The sequence below is a fragment of the Tinamus guttatus genome, unplaced genomic scaffold (assembly GCF_059628265.1).
Source record: "Tinamus guttatus ecotype Peru unplaced genomic scaffold, ASM5962826v1 Tinamus_guttatus_pri_ptg000489l, whole genome shotgun sequence".
Lineage (NCBI taxonomy): Eukaryota > Metazoa > Chordata > Aves > Tinamiformes > Tinamidae > Tinamus > Tinamus guttatus.
Window position 1 is genome coordinate 3,480,410 of NW_028289023.1, and position 22,248 is coordinate 3,502,657.

The following is a 22,248-nucleotide window of genomic DNA, read 5'->3' on the forward strand; positions in this document are numbered from 1 at the left end:
GTATGTCACTTTTTAGGATTTTCTGTCCTTAAGCTTTGCTGGCAGTTTATTTTACGCTGTTGAGGACACTTTTGCTTTTACATAAAATGGTACTTCTAAGATATTAGAGGAGAAAAATACTATTGGAAAAAATGGAAAATTAAATTCTAACACACCTTCCAAATAAAAGCCTCTCCTGGTGTGTACCCACATTTCTGTGTAGTCTGCCAATTGGAATGTATGGCAAAAGCACACAACCAATTCCGAAAATTATCTTTTCCCTGATAGATTTATTCATTTGAGGTTGCATATTCCCTAGATATATACTTAAAACCTTAAAACCAAATTAGTTTTCTTTTAAATGCTTTAATTAAAACACATCTTTTGAATATTGGCGTATTAAAGAAACATAATTGTTCACTGAAGAATCTAAAATTAAAAAAAAAGTTAGTTTTAAAAAACAGAAGTCTGGTTTGCAGCCACAGATTTCTATGTTGCCCTGCTTTAAAGTAGCATCATGGTATACTTTGCATGTGGAGTGTTAAGACGTATGCACTCACAGACTGAAAAGTCCAAAATATGTCATGCCTCTTTCTCAGATAGTGTAACATTTCCATGCCATGCGTACACCATGAAAGCCTTGGGCAGCACTTAGAGGATTGGGGGATTTGGTTGGGGGGTGAGGTTTATTATTCAGAAGTTGAAGCACAGCGCTTGAGTGCCAGTGAGTTATATTGGATAGAATTTGGAAGGAATGGAAATATCAGCTAGTTATAAAATTGTTAACGTGAAATGATGCTAAAAATGCCCTCTTTTGCTTTCAGTACCATCAAAATGGCATGCCTTGTTCTGTAGTTCTTTCCAGATGCAGAAGAGGATAGTTCCTTTGTAACCTGATTTTAAAAGTACTGTGATAATTTTGAGACTGTTGGTTAATAAATAACTGTGAAAATGACAAAATCTCTTCCCTTCTGACTGCTCTGTGACTGTCTCCCACTGCACGTTATTCCACACGCTCACCTAGCACATGAGCTAATACTCTGCTGTGCTCTGCAGCACTTAGAGCCTCAGTACTCCTATTTCTCAGATACCTGATCTGTCTTTGCATTATAAATCTGCATTTGTTTCATGCACACTGTTGTTTTAAGTACCATTTCTGTGGTTAGGAAAATCGTAATAGCCTGCAGTAAGGCATAAATGGAAACATAAGCTTGTTGTGGGTGATTGATAGATAAATCAAACTTTATTCATTAGGCAGTTTTCTTGTGTAACATGTAGTAAGCGTGGGCATCAGTAATCCTTCTGTATTTATGATTCATTTGTAATAGCACTCCCTGCTGTACAGCCTATTGGAGCAAATTAGGTAGAAAAGAAGATTTTTTTTCCATTCCATATTGTGCAACACAGTATTTCTATACTATACAATAATCCCATGGTAAAAAATAGAATCTTTCACCAGACAATGAAACGTCTTTCAATTTGTTTTATGGGTGAGTGTTACAGTGAAAATCCTAATGCAAAAAAGAAAACCAGTGGAACAGCTGCTTTTATTTTTCCAAAAATTATATCTCCAGTTGTAGTGTTTATATCATTAATTGCTAATCTTGTCTCCACCTCATCTCTGTAATCAGGAGGTAATCTCTGTAATCTGGGAGACATCCTTGTGGATTTTGACTTCCAAGCTAAGCAGGGCTCGTATTCCCATCCTCCCCAGCTCAGGTTCCTCAAAGCGTGAGTTCACTTTATAGCAAAAACAGAGCCGTAGGATTTCCTCTCCAAGCACAGAGATTGCCACAGGGAAAATTGCACGGTTACATTTCCAGCTGGTGCTCAGAGCCATCGGAATCACTCCTGTCTTTCTGCCAGCGCAGTGAGGATAAGTGCCTAAGACAAACTAAGATACGGTTGAAGAATCTATATTCGCACCGATGCTTGAAGTTGCATCCTTTCTTTTCACAAAGTGATTTTGCCATGTGCTGGATTTACAGTGGCAGTTGTTTAAAAAATACGTAGTGTTTTTACAGCAGGAAACTGGTTTAATAAATTGAAAGGTGACTGAGATCATGAGCATCTAATAACTCTACGTTCTCAGCTGCCAACTCGTTGTAATTGCTGTGTGTTCCAGTGGTTTAGTGCTGTGCAGGGCTCACTGAATGGGCCTAAAGCCTCCGCAGTTACTGTGACCTGATCTGCCTAATCTGTCCCTACTCTTTTGCCAGAAACTTTGCTCAGGATGGGGAGGAGACTTGGGCTCTTCACTGGGGATTTGTTAGGCCACAGTTTGCCCAGGTAGTGGCGAAAGCAGCAGCTTCACTGTGTTGCCTGACCCTAGAGATTCAGAGAAAGGGTTTCTGCTGTGCTCAGGCTGACGGTGCAGTGCAGTGCGTTGCCCTGCTCCTGTGCCTGAGTTTTGTCTGTGATTTTGCTGCTGGGAAGATGGGGACTGCAGCCCCGGCGTGGTGCCTCCTGTCCCCTCGCACGTGTGTGATGGGTGTGCAGCCACGGAACGCCGCGGCCGGCCGCTCCGACGCATGGCGGCCCTTAGCCCACCAGCGAGGTGGGGCGTTCTCAAAGCATCAGGGCAGAGCTCTGCCGCTTCACAAACTGACACAGAAATTCCCTCCTATGTTTATATATTTACGGCTTTGCACCGTTCACAGTTGATCCCAAGGTATTTGATAACACTGATGCAAAAGGCAATGTTTTGACTGTTATCGTAAAATACCGTAATGTATTTTTATTTGCAAGAGGCTTCCCCAATGCCAGCCTTGTATATTAGACACCACCACTATGTTTATAGTTAATCATATTTATCCACAGTTGCAGCATGTTCTAAATTGGGAAGTTATGGAGGAGAGGAAGCAGAGATTTCAGTCTCTTGTGGCTGCCAGCGAGGGTGTTTATGTTGCAGCAGTTGTCATGGAAACCCAGGGAGACAATTAGACTGTCCAACTGTTTTCCAAGAAGGATATAGAATTTTGGTTCTTTCAAATACAGGGGACTCTGTAGCCCACAGTGGCCCCAGCGGGAGGGAGAGTGTAAGAGAAATACTGTACCAAGTGCAAGTCAGGCCTCGAAGCAGCGTGGGTCCCATGCGATGCGCTTGGCTGTGTGCGCAGCACACCTGTGGTTGTGTGCAGTCGTACCGGCGAGACAAGGAGTCGGCATTTCTTATTTCACCAGCTACATGAGCCTGTCTCTCCTGCGGGGAGCGTCTTGTTTAATACACTGGCACAGGCAGTACCCATGGTGTTAAGGAACTGGTCAACAGAACAACTGTTGATATGCGAATCTTGCTGCCTCCAGTTCTGCCTGGGGGACGTACAAAGGATGGTTTCAGAACAGTTAGCAAGAATATTTTTAAATTGATCAGTTTGTAGAAAAAGAAGAAATAGGAAGGGCTGAGTCTTCTTTCTCAGTGCAGTCCTTTTTGCCCTTCTTAAAGATGGGGGAGATACTTGTTATCTTGAGTCCCTAGGAACCTCTCCAAATTGCCATGGTATTTCAGAGACCGTAGGGAGCAGTCTTCCAAGGACATCAGCCAGGTCCCTCAGCTCTCGTGGGTGCATTTTGTCAGGTCCCATGGACTTGCATATCCCCAGTCTGTTGAAGAGTTTTCCGTAACCCTGTCCTCCTCCACCAAGGGTAAGTCTTCCTTACTCCAGGCTTCTTGTCTGGTCTTAGGGATTCTGGAGGCTGGTCTTACCAGTAAAGACTGAGGCAGGAAGGCATTTGGGACCTCTGCCTTTTTGTGTCCTTTATTGCCAGGGCCTCTGCTCCAGTGGCCCACACTTTCCTTAGTTTTCCTTTCACTGCTTATGTCCTTGTAGAAGCCTTTCTTGTTGTCCTTCATGTCCCTTGCAAGTTTGAACTCCAGGAGGGCTTCAATTCCCCTAACTCCATCCCTGCATACTCGGACAGTGTCTCGATATGTTTCCTGGGTTACCTGTCCCTCTCCCACTTCTTTTATGCTTCTTTTTTATGCTTGAGTTTAATCAGGAGCTCATTGTTCATCTCTGCAGGTGTCCTGCTGCTTTTGCTTGGTTTCCTGCTTGCTGGGACCATTCTTGAGCTTGGAGGAGGTGATCCATGAATATCATTCATCTCTCTTGGACTCCTCTTCCATGCAGGGCTGTATGGAAGTCTTTTCTTGAAGTCCAGGATTGTGATCCTGCTTTTTGCCCTGCTCCTTTCCAGCAGGATCCTGAATTCCACCATCTCGTGGTGGCTGCAGCCAAGGCTATCCCCACCTTTCACATCCTTGGCCAGATCTTCCTTGTTTAAAAGTATGATGTCCAGCAGAGCATCTCTCCTCTTCAGCTTCTTCATCACCTGTGTGCAGAAGTTGCCACCAGTGCTCTCCAGAAACCTTCTGGATTGCATGTTCTCTGCTGTGTTGTCCCTCCAGCAGAGACACCGAGCTGGTTAAAATCTCCCATGAGGAACATGGCCTACAAACATGAAGCTTCTTCCAGTTATCTGAAGAAGACCCTGTCAACTTTTTCTCAATCAGGTGGTCTGTAGCAGACACCCTCTGCAATGTCACCTGTGCTGGCCTTCCTCCTAATCCTGCACCACAAGCTGCCCTTCACCTGACCCCAGGCAGATTTACCTTCATTCCTGCCGCTTTCTCGTGTAAAGGGCAACTCTGGGTCTTCATCTTTCTGGCCTGTCCTTCTTAAAGAGTCTACATCCATTGACTGTGTCACTCCCGTCATGTGAGCTGTCCCACCGTGTCTCTGTGCATCAGTGCTCAGGCACTTCAGAAGCACCCCGACGTGCTAGAAATGGCGTGAGAGTGTTCCACATAATGTGCTCCCATAAGCACGTATTTACATGCATATGTTTGGTTTGATTCTACTTCAGCCCCGTTTTTTAAATTAAGAGGTCCCTTCTTCATAAACACTGAATTATAAAATTACCACAGAGTTGGTAAATGACATCTTATCAGTTTTAGAGATGAGAATGAAATGGAAAAAATACAATATAAAGCTTAGGGGTCCTGTCAAAGATCAGCGACAGAGTCGGCATCATCGCTGGAGATGAGCATGGAGGGGATTGGTTTCAGTCCTGTGCTTTCAGAGCAGTACATGAAATGTGGCTCTTCCCACAGCTGCTGTTCCTCCCACAGCGCTCTCGGAAGCCTTCAAACTTCTGGCCATGCAATTGCAGTAACTCTAAAGGCCAGTCCAGAAGGCTTCTACATTAAATTCCATTAATATCCTACAGCTGAAAGAATAACTGTGCAAGGAAAGGAGCTACTAATGGTGCCTTGACATGACATTAACCTCGACATGATTATATTGTCAAGACCACAGCAGGCCTGCAGCTGTGAGCTAAAAGGCTCTCAGGAGTGGCTCTGAGCAGTCTTCCTTTGAGAGAAAGATGTTGACTTTTTACAGTAAACAATTATGAAGAAATAATAACATAATCTGCAGATCAGAGCAAGCCTAGAAGTAATCCTGTCCACAAAATTAGCTGGCAGGTCTCCATAGTCCCCTAAGGAGGCCAGTTGGGAACAGAAATCCATAAATGGAGAGGAGCTGAGTGTTCTGCTTTCCTCAGTTTCATTAACTTTATTAGAGGAACATCTTCCTACCACAGGAGCTTAATGATTCTTGGAGAATCTGGCTTTCATAAATATGAGGAAAGGTTCCCCTCTCTCAGTTGATGCAAAGGCCAGTGAAGGAGGAGGCCAGAGTTCGGGTAACTGCTCGGCCTGCTGTGACCAGCCCGGTCATGAGTGCTCGTCTACTGAGAGGCATTAATGTTAGTCTTACAGAGCCTCGATAAAGCTGCTAGCCACCACCATTTCACCACCATTTCCACCACCACCTTTTAGCCTAGAGAAAACTGAGAGGAGATTTCATGAATATGTACAAGTACCTGAGGGGAGAATGTAGGGAGGATGGGGCCAAACTCTTCTCGGTGGTGGCCAGTGACAGGACGACGGGCAATGGGTGCAAGTTGAAACACAGGTAGTTCCGCCTCCATGTGAGGAAGAACTTCTTTCCTGTGAGGGTGACAGAGCCCTGGAACAGGCTGCCCAGAGAGGTTGTGGAGTCTCCTTCTCTGGAGATCTTCCAAACCCGCCTGGATGCCACCCTGTGCCACGTGCTCTGGGTGTCCCTGCTGGAGCAGCGGGGTTGGACTGGATAATCTCTAGAGGTCCCTTCCAACCTCAACCAGGCTATGAGTCTGTGATTTCCTGCCAGGTGTCTCAGAGACGGGGTCTCCGTTACGTGGGCAGTGGGAGGGCGCAGCTAGACCGGGGTTCCCTGTGCGAGGAGTCTGTGCCGTGGCGGGGAGCGTGCCCAGCCGCAGTCCTGCCTCGCGCCCCCGCTCGCCGGGGCGGCTCTGAGCTGCCTTTGCAGACAGCAGCGTGGCCGTGTCCCGCGGGGACAGGCCGGCTTCTGTCACAGCCGTGTGCATATTCGGAGAATACGGAATTCAAACGGTGCTCTCTGGTGACTATTACATAGCAGGTGAGACTCGTAAAAACAACCAGGAAAGTCTTTTCTCAGGAACATGAGATTTTTGTAAACACATCGAGTTTCTCTTGATGCCTTTAAATGAAGAGAAGGACATAAATAAGTTCACTATACCCTGGTTTTATTGGTTGCTATCTTACAAAGATGCTTTTGCCATATGACAAGTACAGTTACAAAAGTTACTCTTTGTTCTTTGTTAATGCCAAAAAATGTATGTGCATATTCATACACTTAAAGCCTGAGAATGTATTTTCAGTGCTTCATGATATGGATACATAGATACAGCAAGGAGTAAATTGATTATAGGAACTAGTGAAATGCAGAGAATATTCATATCAGCATGTATATTGACAGCATGCAGAAGAACTGCAATCATAACCGGTAGCATTAGCAGGATTCCTTTATGGACAATAATTGTAGCTCTTTTGTTGAAGGCTTAGTAAATTGAAGTACTCATCACTTGAGTAGGAACCAGACCTTAGAATTCTTATTTTAGTTTGTTTTATTTTATTTTGTTTTGTTTTATTTTTCTTTCTGGGATCATAAGGAAAAGCAAAACAAAATACTTGCTATTTCACATGGAATTAAATTCTGATTGTGTTCACTTGTTGCCAGTAAGTGTGGAAATCTGAAAGAGCAAGGTTTTGACCTTGCTATTTTTGCTTTTTTTTATCTGATTGAGAGAATATACTTCAGCTTAATAATAGTTATGTCTAATGTAAATTAGTAAATTGCATGAGAACAGAAATTAAAAAGATGTCTGATACTGATTACAGTTGCTAACAACCAAAATCTGAGGAGTAAGATCTTTTCTGAGATACGGGAGAATTTTAGACAACATAAACACTGTGGTTTTGTCAAACCTTTCAATGAGATTCTTGAGAGATAGGGATGTAAGGTAGAGGAGGAACTTCAGAAATCCAGTATGTATATTTTAAGGCCATCTCTACTAATAAGGAAGAGCAAATATGAGGAATAGAGGCATAATGTGATGCAGAATAATGTGTTGTCAATCACAGGTGAAGTCTGTACTTTTGCTAATGCAGGAGCAGGTAGCAAAATCAGTGAAATTTTAACTTTCTGATCTTTTCAAACCCACCAAAATCTTTGAGGAGTCATGTTTTTAACTTCTTTTAAAAATAAATTATTACACAGTGATCCTGGTGTAAACTTAATAAAAATCTCTTTAAGTGACAAAAAAGTAGCATCAATCCTGCTATGAAGTGACTGTTCTGACTCTGAAGATGCCTCGTTTGTGCTGAAGACAAAATGGAGCTATTTCTGGCACAAAATAGGATTTTCAAGTAGGTCTGCTTGGCTTGAAACATCTTTTGTACGTTTGTTCTCTCCTTGTTCGTTTGTACTGCATTTTGTTGCCGAACCCTGTTTCTACATTGCTGTTTAAGCGCTGTTCTTTTAGCAAACAAGGGAGAAGAGAGAGATTTGATCCTTTCTGACAGGGGTAAGCTCCAGTTGTTGTAGCAACTCCTTCAAATGCTGCAGCATTGATGTAACCGGAATAGAAAAGCCAAAGTGGTCCTTGAGGTAGAATATCCTAAAAGGCTGTTCTGTGTCAGGAAAACATTGTGTTACAGTTATTTAAATGGGAACATGCTTGAATCAATACTCTCCTAACTTGAAAATGGTCCAGGGACCAGAAGATGCTCGGGTGATTTTAATTCAGTTTGCATCCTGTTGAAATAGGAAGCTTTCCGCAGGCTTCCACCATTCTCTGGTGAGCTGAGATGGGGCTAGAAGGCAAATGATCTTGTTCCCCTCCCCAAAACCCAAATTTAACTCAAAATTCAACTCATTTAAAACTCAAATTAATTGATACAGAGCATTCAGCAAGACTCGATGCAGTCTTACAGAGTCTTTTACCTTTATCAGCTTCCATATATTTCATATTTCATGCTCCTTTATTCCATAGTACATAATACTTGAATAATGCCACCATGCAATACAGTAAAGATTATAATCTCTTCCCTTCTTAAAACAATGAAGATTTGTCCAGAGATTCATAGTTTTTTCCTTTCTGACAGATAAAAGTTAGCACATCTCGGCATTAGGACTGTTCAGTATTTTTGTATTCAGTATGTTTGAGGAGTTCCATTCATATAAATTACTGTACGTGCTGTCTGCACGCGTGGTTCATTTCCTTGAGAACGGAGGCGGTGACATCAATCCTTCGCTGGCGCGAGCTGAGCTAGAATTATTGCTTCATTTGCCTTAAAGTCATGACCCAATTTTAATTCAGCTCATCTGTTAATAAAGACTAAGAAATGGGCATCCATTACATGGCAGGTTTTATTTCTGAACACTGGGGTGCTTCGGGGGATTGATGTATAGACTTCTCCTTGCATAGACTTTTCTTTTGTTTTTTTTTCTGTATCTTTCCACAGCTGTCATGTTAGCTTTGCATAAATAAAAATGGGAGACGAGTTTGAGATGCTGCATGATTATTTAGTTTTTAAGAAGACCTATGATTCGGATGATTTATGTTCCCATTTTGCACATTTTCCTGTTAAAATAACTGTAGTTCAAAAGTCCTTACTTCCGTAAAGTAGAATTAAGGCCATGGAAAATAAGAGAATAATTTCTGCTTTTTCTACGATACCATCCCAGACTTTCAGCTTGTCATGTAGTAGTCAAGGCTTCAGTACCTGAAGATTACAGAGATAGCAGCTCTTATCAATTCTGTATTTCCTTAGATTTCATATGTCTCGTGACCGTATACACAAATGAAAGCAGAATGACACCATATATGTAGTTCTTCTCACAAATTGAGCATGAGAAAAAAGTATTCCAAGTAGTGAGCTTTGAATATTTAAAAAATATTTTTGGGGGCCATTTTCTATTATAAAATTAATGCTTTCCAGTGAATTTGCCAGGCTCACGCTTCAGGAGTCATTCCTTGCATCGCTGTGTTGTTTAATTCAGCTGGTTTAATTCAGCTTCCCCTGGACGGGAAGGTGAGTGTTGCTTTTTCCTTGGGGAGCAGCAGTTTCTGTGAGTTTTCAAGGCAGAGATATTGCCACCTTCTGGAAGCAGGGAAAAGGCTATTCTAGAAAAAGAAGACTATTTTTAAAAATAGCCTTTCTTGGTTTATTATTATTATCCAACACAATAACTACAAGTTCTTCATTTTTCAGTCTAGACGGATTTGAAATGCAGTGTTAGAAATACAGTGGCTGGGAGCAGTTAGACTGTGATGTTTGTGTCTCCATTATTGTTGCAGGAACTGAATGAGCAATTTAGTGCTCGAATAAAAGGGAGTTTGATTTGGCCAGGAAGACTATTACTAGGAATATAAAAATGGAAAGTTTCTATATATGTCAGTAACTAAGAACTGAATACAGCGGGGAAGAGTGAAAAAAGTGAGGCACTGACTGCAGTGCTGACGTGTGACCTCTGCTCCTTGCGGTTTTTCATCTCGGGTCCAGCAAAAGGGCAAATTCTGCTAAGTGTTTGTGCTTCCTACTTTCCTTTTGGTCTCGGAGGAAATGTCAGGAGATGAATATTTTGTTCTCTGTTAGCACATACTGAAACACATTTTAATGTGACTCAAGAGCTGCGAGTGCCCTGGAAAGTCCTCTCTGCCCCGTGCCAGTTTTGTAGGGGCTGCTTTGTGCTGGGTGATGGGGGGCAGATGAGCTGCCCTCTGAGTAGCCATGGGGCGACTGCAGCAGCGGGCTTTGACCTTCCCCATGTTTCCTTCTTGTGGGACCCTTCATCCAACTGTGGCTTTAGGATTGGCACTTCAAAAAGAAACTTCGGATTCACATTTGCCATTCACAATCATATCTATTAACCTGTGATAATTGTGTCAGCATTTCCAGTCTGTGTTTTGAGTTTGGGTTTTTTTTGTTGGTGGTGTTTTTTTGCTTTGTTTTGTTTTTAATTTGACTAACATGTTACTGTTCTCTGCCACTTTGATGTAACAGATTTCAATATGAGAGCAGTATTTTTCACAATCCTTTTGTAGACATAAAGTTTTGGGTAACTAAAAGCAATATAATTTGTGTTACTGCTTTATGGAGTGTTAGGAGGACTTAATAAAATAAGGTTATATGAGAGAATAGAATAGAGCCTACTTCACTGGGGGTAGTCACCTAAACTTCCAGTCAGTATTTCTGCTAAATTACTGTGATACTGAGCTGTGAGAGCATTCTTGCTTTCCCTGTCTTTGGTGTCTTTTTGACCATGGGATTAAAGTTACGTTTGGCAGTGCTAACTGACGTGATGACTCTCAGGTGCTGATGACAGTCACTTGGTAACACTGCTGGCACTGCTAACACGGTGCAAATGGCACAAGCCTGGGCAGAGGTTACCCATCAGTGCAACTAAAATTAAGCAGAATAGATAGAGTTTGTCTTCCTCAACCTCAAAGGTCTAACATTTTGATCTCAATCTCTCTTGTAGTTCCTTGACTGATGGAGTAAAATTTGTCCCTTATTTACACTGGCATCAGTCTGCAGTTCATAACATAGTCTTAATTACCTCGTGCACACAATGCTCACAGGCTTCTAGCAATATTTTAAAGGAAAGTTGCTGAGAATAGCTGCTTTTGATATTTTTGTTACTATTGAAATATAGCCCCCTGTAATTTTGAGTGATTCTGATTTTATAGTTGCAAGTTATGGTGATTATATTGGTGTTTAGACAACTTGATAAAACAAGATCACAACAATTAAACACTAAAAACAATTAGAAAGATTATCATCTTGATATCCTAGAATATTTACTACTTACTCTTCGTGACTAAACAATAAAAAATAGTATGTAATCTACTGTTACCTTCTCATAGTGAATAATCTACTGATACCTTCTGCACAGTAAGTATGTGCTCATTTTACATTTTCATCATTTTGTGTTCTCACTACAGAGGTACAATTTCTGTTGTCTTTGGATGCCCAGAATGAGGCTGGGCCACATGACACTATTTTGCACAGAAAGTAAAATTCCCCTTCCTCCTGCCCTTCCCCATCCAAACAAACAGAAAACATTGCAGTTCTCATCTCAGTGACTGGCTTCTTGAGAAATTGAATCCACTCAGCACCTCATAGCTTGGTGCCTTGCTGGGCTATGGATTAGGCCTTGCGCTCAGCCACTTTTTAGGCTATTAATTGAGTTGTCTTAATGAAAACAAGAAAAAACAATGTTTCTACACCAGACAGACAGATGGTTGATATACCTGTTATAATCACAAGAACTTTAAAACCAGTAAGTATTAAGTATGTAAAGTCCAGTGAAAAAAGGCAAAAAAAAGAGTTTAAATATTGTGTAACTTCTCTTTTGAAATTCTAAAATTCTCTGTTTCATAGCATACACAGCTGCATTGGGCATCATAATCTTCAGAACAGTTTGTTTCAATATCTTAATTATATATATTGCAAGGCAGTACAACCAACAAGACAAAATGCTTTTAGTTCTGGAAACTGAAGCTAGAAATTCTTCAGTTCCATTTCCCCCTTCTCTACCAGGGATTTGGTGTGGAGCTTTGCGCAAGCCCCGGGAGATCTCAAACGTGAAAAAAAAAAAAAAAGCCACCGATGACTCATAATTTCTGAGAAAAAAAAAGAAAAAATAAAACCCTAAGTGCGGAGCAGCAGGAGTGTTCCAGGGGACCCTGAGCTTATCCCTTGAATTCCCTGGAGATAGCCTGTCAGAACGGATCAGCGATCCCATAATGAGCCCAAAACCCAAAGGGTGCAATATCTGCTAGGAATATGTTAGTGAGGACCACTATATTGAATACTGCTGTGTTGTGTGGTGTTATTTTCTATCAGATCAAGCATTCCACACTCCACAAACCAGGAAGTAGGAAAACATATTGTAAGTCTTGGTCCTCAAAGTGGTCCTTGGTCCTCAAAGTGGTCCTTGGTCCTTAGAATACGTCCCAGGAGGGCAGGGGGCAGATGACCTTGTGATTGCCTCCTGTTGCCTTCTGAGCTTTGCAGGCATGGATGCTCTTCCATTAGTGTTTTCTCCTGTTAGCTTGCAAAGAAGGTTCAGAGAGGTCTTTAAAGTTGCAAAAAAAAAAAAAATCTTGCCTTCTCATGAAAACACGTGGCAGATGTGTTCTTGCTCCTGCTTTGACATTACCTTTCTGTAACCTTACCCTTGAATGACCTCCGGGTCCAGTGAAGTTTTCTCTGCTATTTTAGAGCAACAATTTCTGCAACTAAACATCAACATATCAAGCTAATAAGTGACTCATACTTTAAATAGGGAAAAAGATCTTCAGAATGAATTAAAAAAAAAAGATGAAACCGAGATGTATTTCTATGCTTCTACAGAAATGTCTCTCTGAAGTATTTACTGTGTTTTAGCAAGAATCCGTCCAGAAATGATTACCCGATGTTTATTTATTGTGTACCCTCATATAGGAGTCTCCTTCTAGAAATATCCCTAACAGCTCTAGGTGTTACTGAATTATACATTTTGAAACCCCAGAGCAGCCTTCTGGATCTGCACAGTGAATACACTTTTGTCCTGGCTCCCATGCTGACAGAATACCACGTCTGATTTTTGCAGCTATGATTTCAAGCTGTTTCAAATGTGGATCCCTTAGCTGGGTATTAATCAAACCTTCTTTTCTCCTGCCTGCTATCTCTTAAATATAGTCGTAGATCGGGGCTTATTTGTGAGACTTTGGTGTACTCAGCATGCACAATAATGTAATTAGATATGTGAGAATTTTATTTAAAGTATTTTAATAGGATGCAAATAGTATTTTAAATAATCTATTTTCCCTCATTGAATTACCCCCCAAAAGTCATTTTTAACTAAACCAAACAAGTTTCTAGTCTGTGATGCTCCTGCACCCTCCCCCTGCCCCCCCTTTTTTTTCCTGTCTCATTTAATTTTTCCGATTAAAAATGGGGGAAATTTTGAAGCTTTTCACAGAAAGATAAAATACATAAGCCATTTATCTTATTTTTTTTTCTCTACACTGAAGAGCTAATTCTGTACTGTCAGCTATTTCATATCTGAAAATGTCCAATATTTTCATATCTGAAAATGTCCAATATTAGGAGGAAATACAAAGCAGCATGTTTTGAAGCTCTGACCTGTTTATCCAATGATGAAAGTAGCCAGCCTAATGCCAGGTAGGAATGTGTGGAAGGACATGGTGTTGGGCTCGTGCTCAGCACTGGGCAGGATTCTGCATTTTAGTGAGGATTTAATTCTGAATTCTGCCCATTAACATTCTGTAGGCAGAACTGTTAGTCATTTGTTAAGTGAACAGATGATGATGATGATGATTTTTCATAGTTATATGAGTCCTCACCCAGTTTGCATATTATTAATATAAAATCTGAGCTATTTATGATTTGATCATGACAGAACTCTGCAATCACATAATTTAATTATTGCTAGTTATTTTTAGTTTTTCATGGAGGAAAGCAGGTGTGTCCAGGCAGGATCAGAACTAGGATTGGAATAAAAGCACTGTGTGGCACACAGATACATCAGTCATCTCCTGACAATTTTATTACCATCTGATGCTTATAGGATAGTAGAAAAAAAATCTAGAAGAAAAATAAATCAATCACTATCTAGTGTGATTAATGTAGTGGTATGTCCTGTAGCAGAGACCTGGTATTTTTATTTTCCTGCTTATTAAGAGAGCTGTATCCGAGAATGGCCCCAAGTTGTGCCTCATGACCGCTGCCAGCTGCTCTCACATCTGAACTTGCAGGGCTTGAACATGAGGTCCAGCCGCTGCCTTGCCCTGTGCTGAGTCCCTCTCTCAAGGGAGGGAAAGCAGGAGCTTGGAAGATGACATAAATCTGGGTGACAATGTTCTAGTGGGCAGCAGAGAGACATCTCTATTTGTTCCTGGGAGATACGATGGAAAATGGAGCCTGAAACATTTATGGCATGACAGAGGAGTGGATAATTGTAGTCAAGGTCTGGAGGAAGCCACCAGAACTCAGAAAACCCAAGTGTAGTATGGAGGAAGTCTGAAAGATCAGCAATTTGAGCTTTGAAATAGATACAGCTGTATTAAAGATAATCTCCAGGCCAGAAACACCTCCCAAGCTGAACATCTGTCTGCGGAGACCGTATCATCTAAGCACTATCATCATTTGATAATCTATTACTCCATCTATTCATATCAAATAAAATTCCTCCATTGGGTGATTTCAGCTGCAGTTGCAAAGCAACAATTTCTCAAAAAGTTGGGGAAAAAACGAACATTCGAGCTAAATCTCTTTGAAGATTTTTAGCTGAATATTAAGACAAATGTATATGTATCTGTGTCCAGGCAGTCAGAGGCAGGGTTCCATTAGAAGAGCATAATAAAAATACTGCCGTGCATATGCTGACAGGGCTGAGAGGCATGATGGAAGGCAGCTATTTCTCAGAGAAAGTTATTCCCATGAAGAAACTGTTTCAGTAAGGCGTTTGGCTTGGATTAAGGAATATTAAGTGATTTTTTTTCTTAATTTAACAAGATTTGTACAGTGGTGCAAGAATTGATTTTAGATTTTGAAAGTCTGTAGAGTTCTCTCTCTTTTATAAGAAGAAGATAAAAGAAAAAGCAGCCAATAAGGAAAATGGAGCTGAATGTGAATAATTGACTTTTTCTAAAATATAATTAATTGTATAATAATAATTAATTAAAATCATATTATTAAGGGACAATATAATTAACTGTTATTTCTATATATATGACAGGCTGCCTCCAAACAGATCTCTAAGAAATATCCGGTTTTGTATAAAATGTTACTAGAAATGCAGAAATACAGTCCCACAGCACACAACAAAGAAGGTTTTTCTAACCTCTCCAGTTCAGGAGTGGGTAAAGCAGCCAAGCTTCAGCCTGATTTATTTACCTCTGAATATGTGCTTTTAATTTCCCAGATGCAGAGTAAGAACTGCCAGTTATTCAGCTTGGGGAGAGTATTTTCCTGCCGTTATTTCTCTAGCCTATACCAGCAGTTACTAAACTTGTTTGGCATGGAATGCATTGCTTAGAGAAAGAAACCTCAGTTGAAGATTTTGTCTCTTCAGTTGAAGATTTTTAAGGTATTTTGGACAGCTGCAATTGCCACAGCTATTACCCAGCTCAAGTATTTTAGTTTCCAGTCTTTATGGAATATGTTCTCCTAAGAGAAACACAGACAGGTGTTAAATACTGGTTTTCACTTGTGCTCAAATTCATCAGCAATTAATGGAGGTGACAGGAGGTTTCTTACTGAACTAAACTTCCTTCCTTCCTTCCTTCCTTCCTTCCTTCCTTCCTTCCTTCCTTCCTTCCTTCCTTCCTTCCTTCCTTCCTTCCTTCCTTCCTTCCTTCCTTCCTTCCTTCCTTCCTTCCTTCCTTCCTTCCTTCCTTCCTTCCTTCCTTCCTTCCTTCCTTCCTTCCTTCCTTCCTTCCTTCCTTCCTTCCTTCCTTCCTTCCTTCCTTCCTTCCTTCCTTCCTTCCTTCCTTCCTTCCTTCCTTCCTTCCTTCCTTCCTTCCTTCCCTCCCTCCCTCCCTCCCTCCCTCCCTCCCTCCCTCCTTCCTTCCTTCCCTCCCTCCCTCCCTCCCTCCCTCCCTCCCTCCTTCCTTCCTTCCTGCCTCCCTCCCTTCCTTCTTTCCCTCCTTCCCTCCCTCATCTGGCATAGGAGGTTTTATCTGTGTTTTTTAGCAGCATCACTGTAAACAGATGATTTATCTCTCCATGTGAATGCAAAATGAAAGCAGTGGATACTCAGACAAATCTCAGTGGATCTTCTCTGAGAACCAGAACTTGGTTATGAGGGTACAGTGTTCAGGAAATATTTTGGAAAAAGGTTTAGGAAAGTATAGGAAATATCGATTCATATTTTACCTCAGGAATCAACCCTATTATTTCACATTATCATCAGTTTAAAGAATCCTGTCACTGTGTAAGCTTAGTTACAAGGGTTAAATAAATAGTAATTTAGAACAATCTATACCCAGAAGCCACGTAGCCAGCAGACTTCAGGTACTGTTCGAAGGTGAAATCTTCATGAGTCTGCAAACCAAGCAGTGAAAGGTTGGAATATTAGCAGGAAAATTTTGTTTTGTTTTTTAAGCTTGGAACACTTCAAGTAATGAAGAAGTCCTCAAACTTCCTCTCGGTTTGGAAAAGCTGGAATGTTATTGGGTTGTTACACGGAACGTGTGCCAGAAGTCATCAGTAAAGGAAGCAGTGGGTGTTTGTCTCAATAAAACCAGGAGAGCCTTGGGCTTGCATGACTAATACGGTGACTGTGGCTTACTCCAGTGCGTAGAAGAAGCTGGACAAGGATAGGAAGCTTTTGTCCCTGAGAAATGTTGATGAAAAATAGGTGATGCAGTCAGGCAAACCGGTATGTTTAGTGCAGCCTACGCACTCCGTCCCTTAAGCTGTGTGTCCTTGCGCTTCAGGCAGAATAACATTTCATAGTGTATCCCTGAGTGTTGTGTCATCGATGATGTCCGAGTGCTCCGAGTGCGTTTCATGTGATGAACAGGATGGGGGCAGTTATCAAAATTCCCTTTAGTTATGTGTCTCACTATCGCTGGATTATTAGTCAGCTCAATTGATACCTCATTAAATTCTCTCCTTTAAGTAATTTAAAGACAATTATTTCAGACCACTGAAATAGATTTTGTGACACAGCAGAACAATAGAGAATAGAATATTTTTAGCTGAAAATGATGACCTCAAATTGCACAAACTAACCCCAGAATCAAGGAACAGATTCTTCTATCAAACTAGTAATTTCTCGTGGATAAATAATTTTATTAGATGTTCCGAGGCGTCTTCCACAAAACTCTTCTTTGACCAAGCAGCAAATACTGCTCATCAGCTCTTCTGGGTCCTCCGTCCTTATGGTGATCGTATTTGTGGGGAGAAGTGGACTCAACAATTCTGGTGTGTGTTTATGTTGTTCAGTTTGATTTGCATGAGCTAAAAGCTGGCACTTTACACAGCTTTTTTTTAAATTAAAAATTTGTGTTACATTGGAGACTGAGTTGGAAGTTGTCGATAATCATCATCTTTGTACCCAGACACAGAAGTTTAGCATAATAACAGTCCTTTAGTAGCTTTACCCATGTTAGAGCAAAGAAATAGGGGATCAGTGAAACTGTGAATTAGATGTAAAATCTTTGCATACCAGCAGAACCTGGTGTTAAATTTCCTCTCGGAGAGGAAGACATAATTTTGAGATATGCATATTCTAGCAAGCCTTTTAAGGACATGAGTGATAAGATTAGCGATTTTCTTTAAAAGTAATTTGTTTCCTTAGACTGATTTGATTTGAGTTTTTGACCTTTTAGCATTTTTCATTTAAATCCGTTCAAGATGCTTCTGAAGGGCTTAAATGACAATGAGAAGCCAGCAGGTTTCATATTAAAAATATATGAACTGTTCAGGATGAAACATTTAATTCCCACAACAGTCCTATCTTTAAAGCCGCACATTCCTCGCTCGACAGCAAAGCAAAAATTGACGGAAATTTGAGAGGAAAATCAGCTGGGTCCCTTTCCAGTGCTGGGCTAACTTGGTGATGCTGTGCACTGCCTGATTGCCCGAGTCTGCTGTTTCCAGTGTCGCACTCAAAAATTGTTCTACAGCCAAATTGGCCCCGGTTTTAGGGAAAATTTAGTTTGATTATCCAGGAAGGGCCTCATCCTGTTTCATCCTGCTGTTGTTAACAATAACATTTAGACAACGTACGAAAGCCTATTTTTCAATCTGCTATAAATGGCGTTTTGAAGGGGTGGCGAGCAGACCTTGGGTCTTACCAGCTGCAGACTGTTAACTGGTAAAGGAAGAATTCTGTGTTGATGGAATTAAATATATAATAACACATGACATCATAGAAATGTACAGCTATTCTGATACATTTACAGTCAGCAGAATTCTTCAGATCAGCTGCTAGAACTGGCTCCTGTTGAAAACATATAATGAAAGAAACTCATGTTAAAGGGTTTTACTATAATACTAGTATGTTTTCACTTTGGCATAAATTCAGAGGAAATTATGTACGACTTTGAAGTTTATACCGATATGACAATTACCCAGCACATTCTTATTTACAATCTCTTTGTGCTGGTTCCTGGCTACATGATTTGACTTATAAGTTATTTCCATGGTATTTTCTATACCAAATTCTTCAGAAGAGTTTCGTAGCTGCTTATACATTTTCCAAGCATAGTTGTTTCCTTCATGCAGGATCAAATTCAGAATATTATACAGTACTTACTTAATAGTATATTCTTTAGCAAAATAATGTATTTGGTAGAAACAGGATAATAGCAGTAGAATTGGTACAGAACCATGCTTGAATAAACATCTAGACACATAGTCCTGGAGCATTATTTTTGTGTGTATGCAGAACCACAAGACTCCAGCAAAAGCAGGTATCTGCTTCTCTTCCGTGCCCCACGCTGCTTTGCTGCTGAAGGAGAAGCAAGGCCCAGAAGTTCCTTCCTGCCAGGTTTGCATTAGGTCGAGGCTCTGGTGCTGTCCTCCTTCTTGACGTTACATTCGTCAGTGAATCCGCTTCCTTGGAGCAGAATTTCAGCTCGGTCCCCGACAAACAGCGGAGAACAGCTCAGTGGCTCCAGCAGCAGGAGGCTTCTGAGACATCTGTTTTTCCCTCCTGGAGCCTGTGTTCCACCCTGTCGATAGCAGGACACATCTGGGGAGAGCTGGTAGGGGAAGGAAACATCCAGCCCGCCTGGCGCTTGTGTCTGTCTGAATCTGCAGGCTGGTTTGTGTATCGAGGTAGATACAAGGTAATAAACTGAAAAATCTTTATTTACTGTAAAATTTGAGAAAAAGCATGAGGAAGCTCTGAGGAAGCTGCCGATCCGGCTTAGACAGAATGGGGAAAGCAATTTCAGCATCAAGACATCTTAAAATGATAATCAGCTTGTATTCATGAGCAAGCACCTGCACATGAAATTCGAGTAACAGCGAAAGAAGCAAATGGGCAGTTGTAAAAAGTGTGGGATACTGAGCAACCCTGTGATTTCCTAGCAAGGCAAATGCAAAGCATGTTGCTCTGTAGAGGTGAGTGGAGGATCTCTATGTTCCACCGGGTGTTGAGAAATAATTTTTTTTAGCACTATTTCCTTAACATGTAAAGAACTGCGAATTTGAACAACGAAGAGTTCTCCTGTCAGTTCAGTGTGAGATAAGCAGCACATTTGTGACAAAGCTCAGGCTGGATTTAGCCGTATGCACCAAGGAACCTAAAGCGCTGTGGGAGTCACTCAGGGTGGACATGAATAAGGACTGATCATTGTCTAGCTGCCAAAGGTGATGCTGAGCTAAGCCACAAAAGAGCAAAGTGACGTGAGAAAGAACTTGCAGTCATATTTAGAAGCAAGGGGGAAAAAAAAGCAGGGATGGCAGGAGCCTCTTTGGCTGAAAGAATGTGAGGAATCCTTACCAGATTGGAGGCTATTGGTGTCTCTGATTCCTGAGGCTCTGCGTGGGCCGTTGCAATGTGGAGCTTAAAATTTTGGGGCTCCCTTCAGTTAAAGCCAGCATTAGGGCTTGGCGGTTGTTTCAGATGTGCCTTTTCCCAGGATTCATTGGATTAAGTTCTCTCTGTCCCTTCAAAGTGTGTTTGAATTTTGGCTATCCAGGTGCCTTGAAATTGGCTTTGAGTCTGCTTGAAACTTCATGGTGATATTCTGCTTTAAATGGCTTGTTGATACATTCATGCCAATAAAAGGAAGACTCCAGCCTTAAAACAGACCCCTGCTGCTTAATAGTGTTCATTACCAGCCTGGGGTTGCCTGCCTGTTTCCTAAGTCAGAGGAGAAAAATTGTTGTGTTGGAATATGCTCTTTAAAGTCAAGTTTTGTAGTGGTGACAGGTCTGCTGGTAGGTGTCTCTTGCTCTGCCATCTCAGTATTTGTTCCCCAGCTATGATTTGCCACCCATTTTTGGCTACTTCATTCTGTTGTTCCTACCGTTGGACATTACAGGATCATATTCTTCACATAAATACTCAACTAATCTGGAAACCATAACCTAGACAGATGTGCTTTCTTCTCTTGAAATAAATAACATTGCATAAGAAAGGGTGGTTGTCTACCTGAGGCTCATGTTTTTGGTGTCCTCTCCCCGCAAAGCACTCGCATTTTCACCCGTAGCAGCTGAAGTTGTTGCAGCTGAAATGTCACTGGAATTACAGTTATTTTCTATTGCCCCTCTACACAAATGCTGATTTTCAAAAATAAGATTTATTATAAAAAAAACTAGTTGCCAGCATCCAATTAAAATGTGTTATAATGTTTTCAGTTGACTGAGAATACCTTGTCTTGAATCTGTTATTCCAGAAACACGTAATTTCTACACAGTCCTTGGAATAAAATCACTCTTTTGTCTCATAGCTCAGATACGGTTTAGTTCTGGTTGTCGTCTTCTGCTTACTGTCTAGTTAGAAACGCTGCCTTCCTCTAAGCTGCTGAACTTGCTTATTCTAAGCTACTGTGAAGAAAAGTGCCCTCCTCCTTTCCTGATAACTTGGCTTTGGCCCACTCCAAGAGCAATACTGATGATTCCCCAAGTCACATCAGTGAGTGCAGGACCAACCTCCATTTGGCCTAAATGTTGCTTGCTTGCAGCATCTTCCTCTTGGAGTCCTGTTGCTGCAGCTCTTCCTCCACCGTGTAATATTCATGTGAATGGTCTCACCAGTTCTCATGGGACTCCTCCTGTATGGTAGGGACTATTCACTTGAAGGAGATCTGGCAGTACAAGCCAAGTGTTTAAGTACGGAGATGTTTCTCCTGTTCCTAAGGTCGTGTAGTCAGACCTGAAGTTATTTGTAAAGCAAGCTTCTGCATATAGGACTGGGCTCAAGTCATCTTGATAAATTCACAGGGATGGATCTGTTTTCATCTTGAAGTCATGTTTATCAGGTTTTGATAAGACATGAAGTACAATATTGAGGATATCACACATTTTTCTGAAAATTCTTCAATATCACTTTTCATGTTGTTTTTCTAGGTGTTCAAATGAAACTGTATTCAAAAAGGAAGATTTATTTTGGGCATACAATTTCTGCCCCACTCCATACTCATGGACAGCACTTATGGGCCTTATTTTATACTTGGTTTTCTTTGCACCTGGTAAGCAAATGTTTGTTTTCATGGAGTAAGTTTAAAAAAGTGTAAAGTTAAAATGTTGAGTGGTGAGGCTATGTGTTAAACTGAGATTGTTGTTCTTTTTTTCTGATTCTCAGGGATGGGCCCTATGCCCTGGACCGTTAACTCTGAGATTTACCCTCTCTGGGCGAGAAGCACAGGGAACGCGTGTTCGTCCGGGGTCAACTGGCTCTTCAACGTGCTCGTGTCGCTGACGTTCCTGCACACAGCCGAGTATCTCACCTACTATGGTAAGGAGCGGTCTGTGGCCACGGGTGCAGCGCTGTCACTGGTGCCTAGGTTTGCTTTAGAATATGGACCTCTTCATTATTTTGCTCTGTAAAATTCCAGCTGTAAATGCAAAGATCCCAGACATATCTAGTAAGACTAGAGGGCTGATATTACCTGCCTGGATCATAGATTTTTTCCTGTTTTCGTAAGAACTATTTCTTTCTGTCCTTAGAAAAGAATTTATACAGTTGATGAAAACATGGAAACTGAAAAAAAAAGCTTTTAACTTAGCGAAATATGCCAATTTCCACTTACGAGGGCAGCATGTGCAATTTTCCATTTTGCAATGGCATCTGAGGCCATTATCAGATGTTCTTTGCAGAAATAGCTGTGCACTTGGAGCCGCTGCTGCACCGCTCCCAGCTGTTG

The 22,248-nt window shown here is 41.3% G+C and overlaps 1 protein-coding gene across 1 annotated transcript in view; it reads left to right on the top strand.

Annotated features, from left to right (window-relative positions):
• The window catches only part of SLC2A13 (solute carrier family 2 member 13), a 124,180-nt gene that overhangs the window by 100,808 nt on the left and 1,124 nt on the right, over window positions 1-22,248 (top strand). The window contains exons 8-9 of the mRNA XM_088533223.1: window positions 21,452-21,573; window positions 21,687-21,839. Coding sequence (XP_088389349.1) covers window positions 21,452-21,573; window positions 21,687-21,839 — 275 coding nt within the window. The remainder of the gene's footprint in view (window positions 1-21,451; window positions 21,574-21,686; window positions 21,840-22,248) is intronic.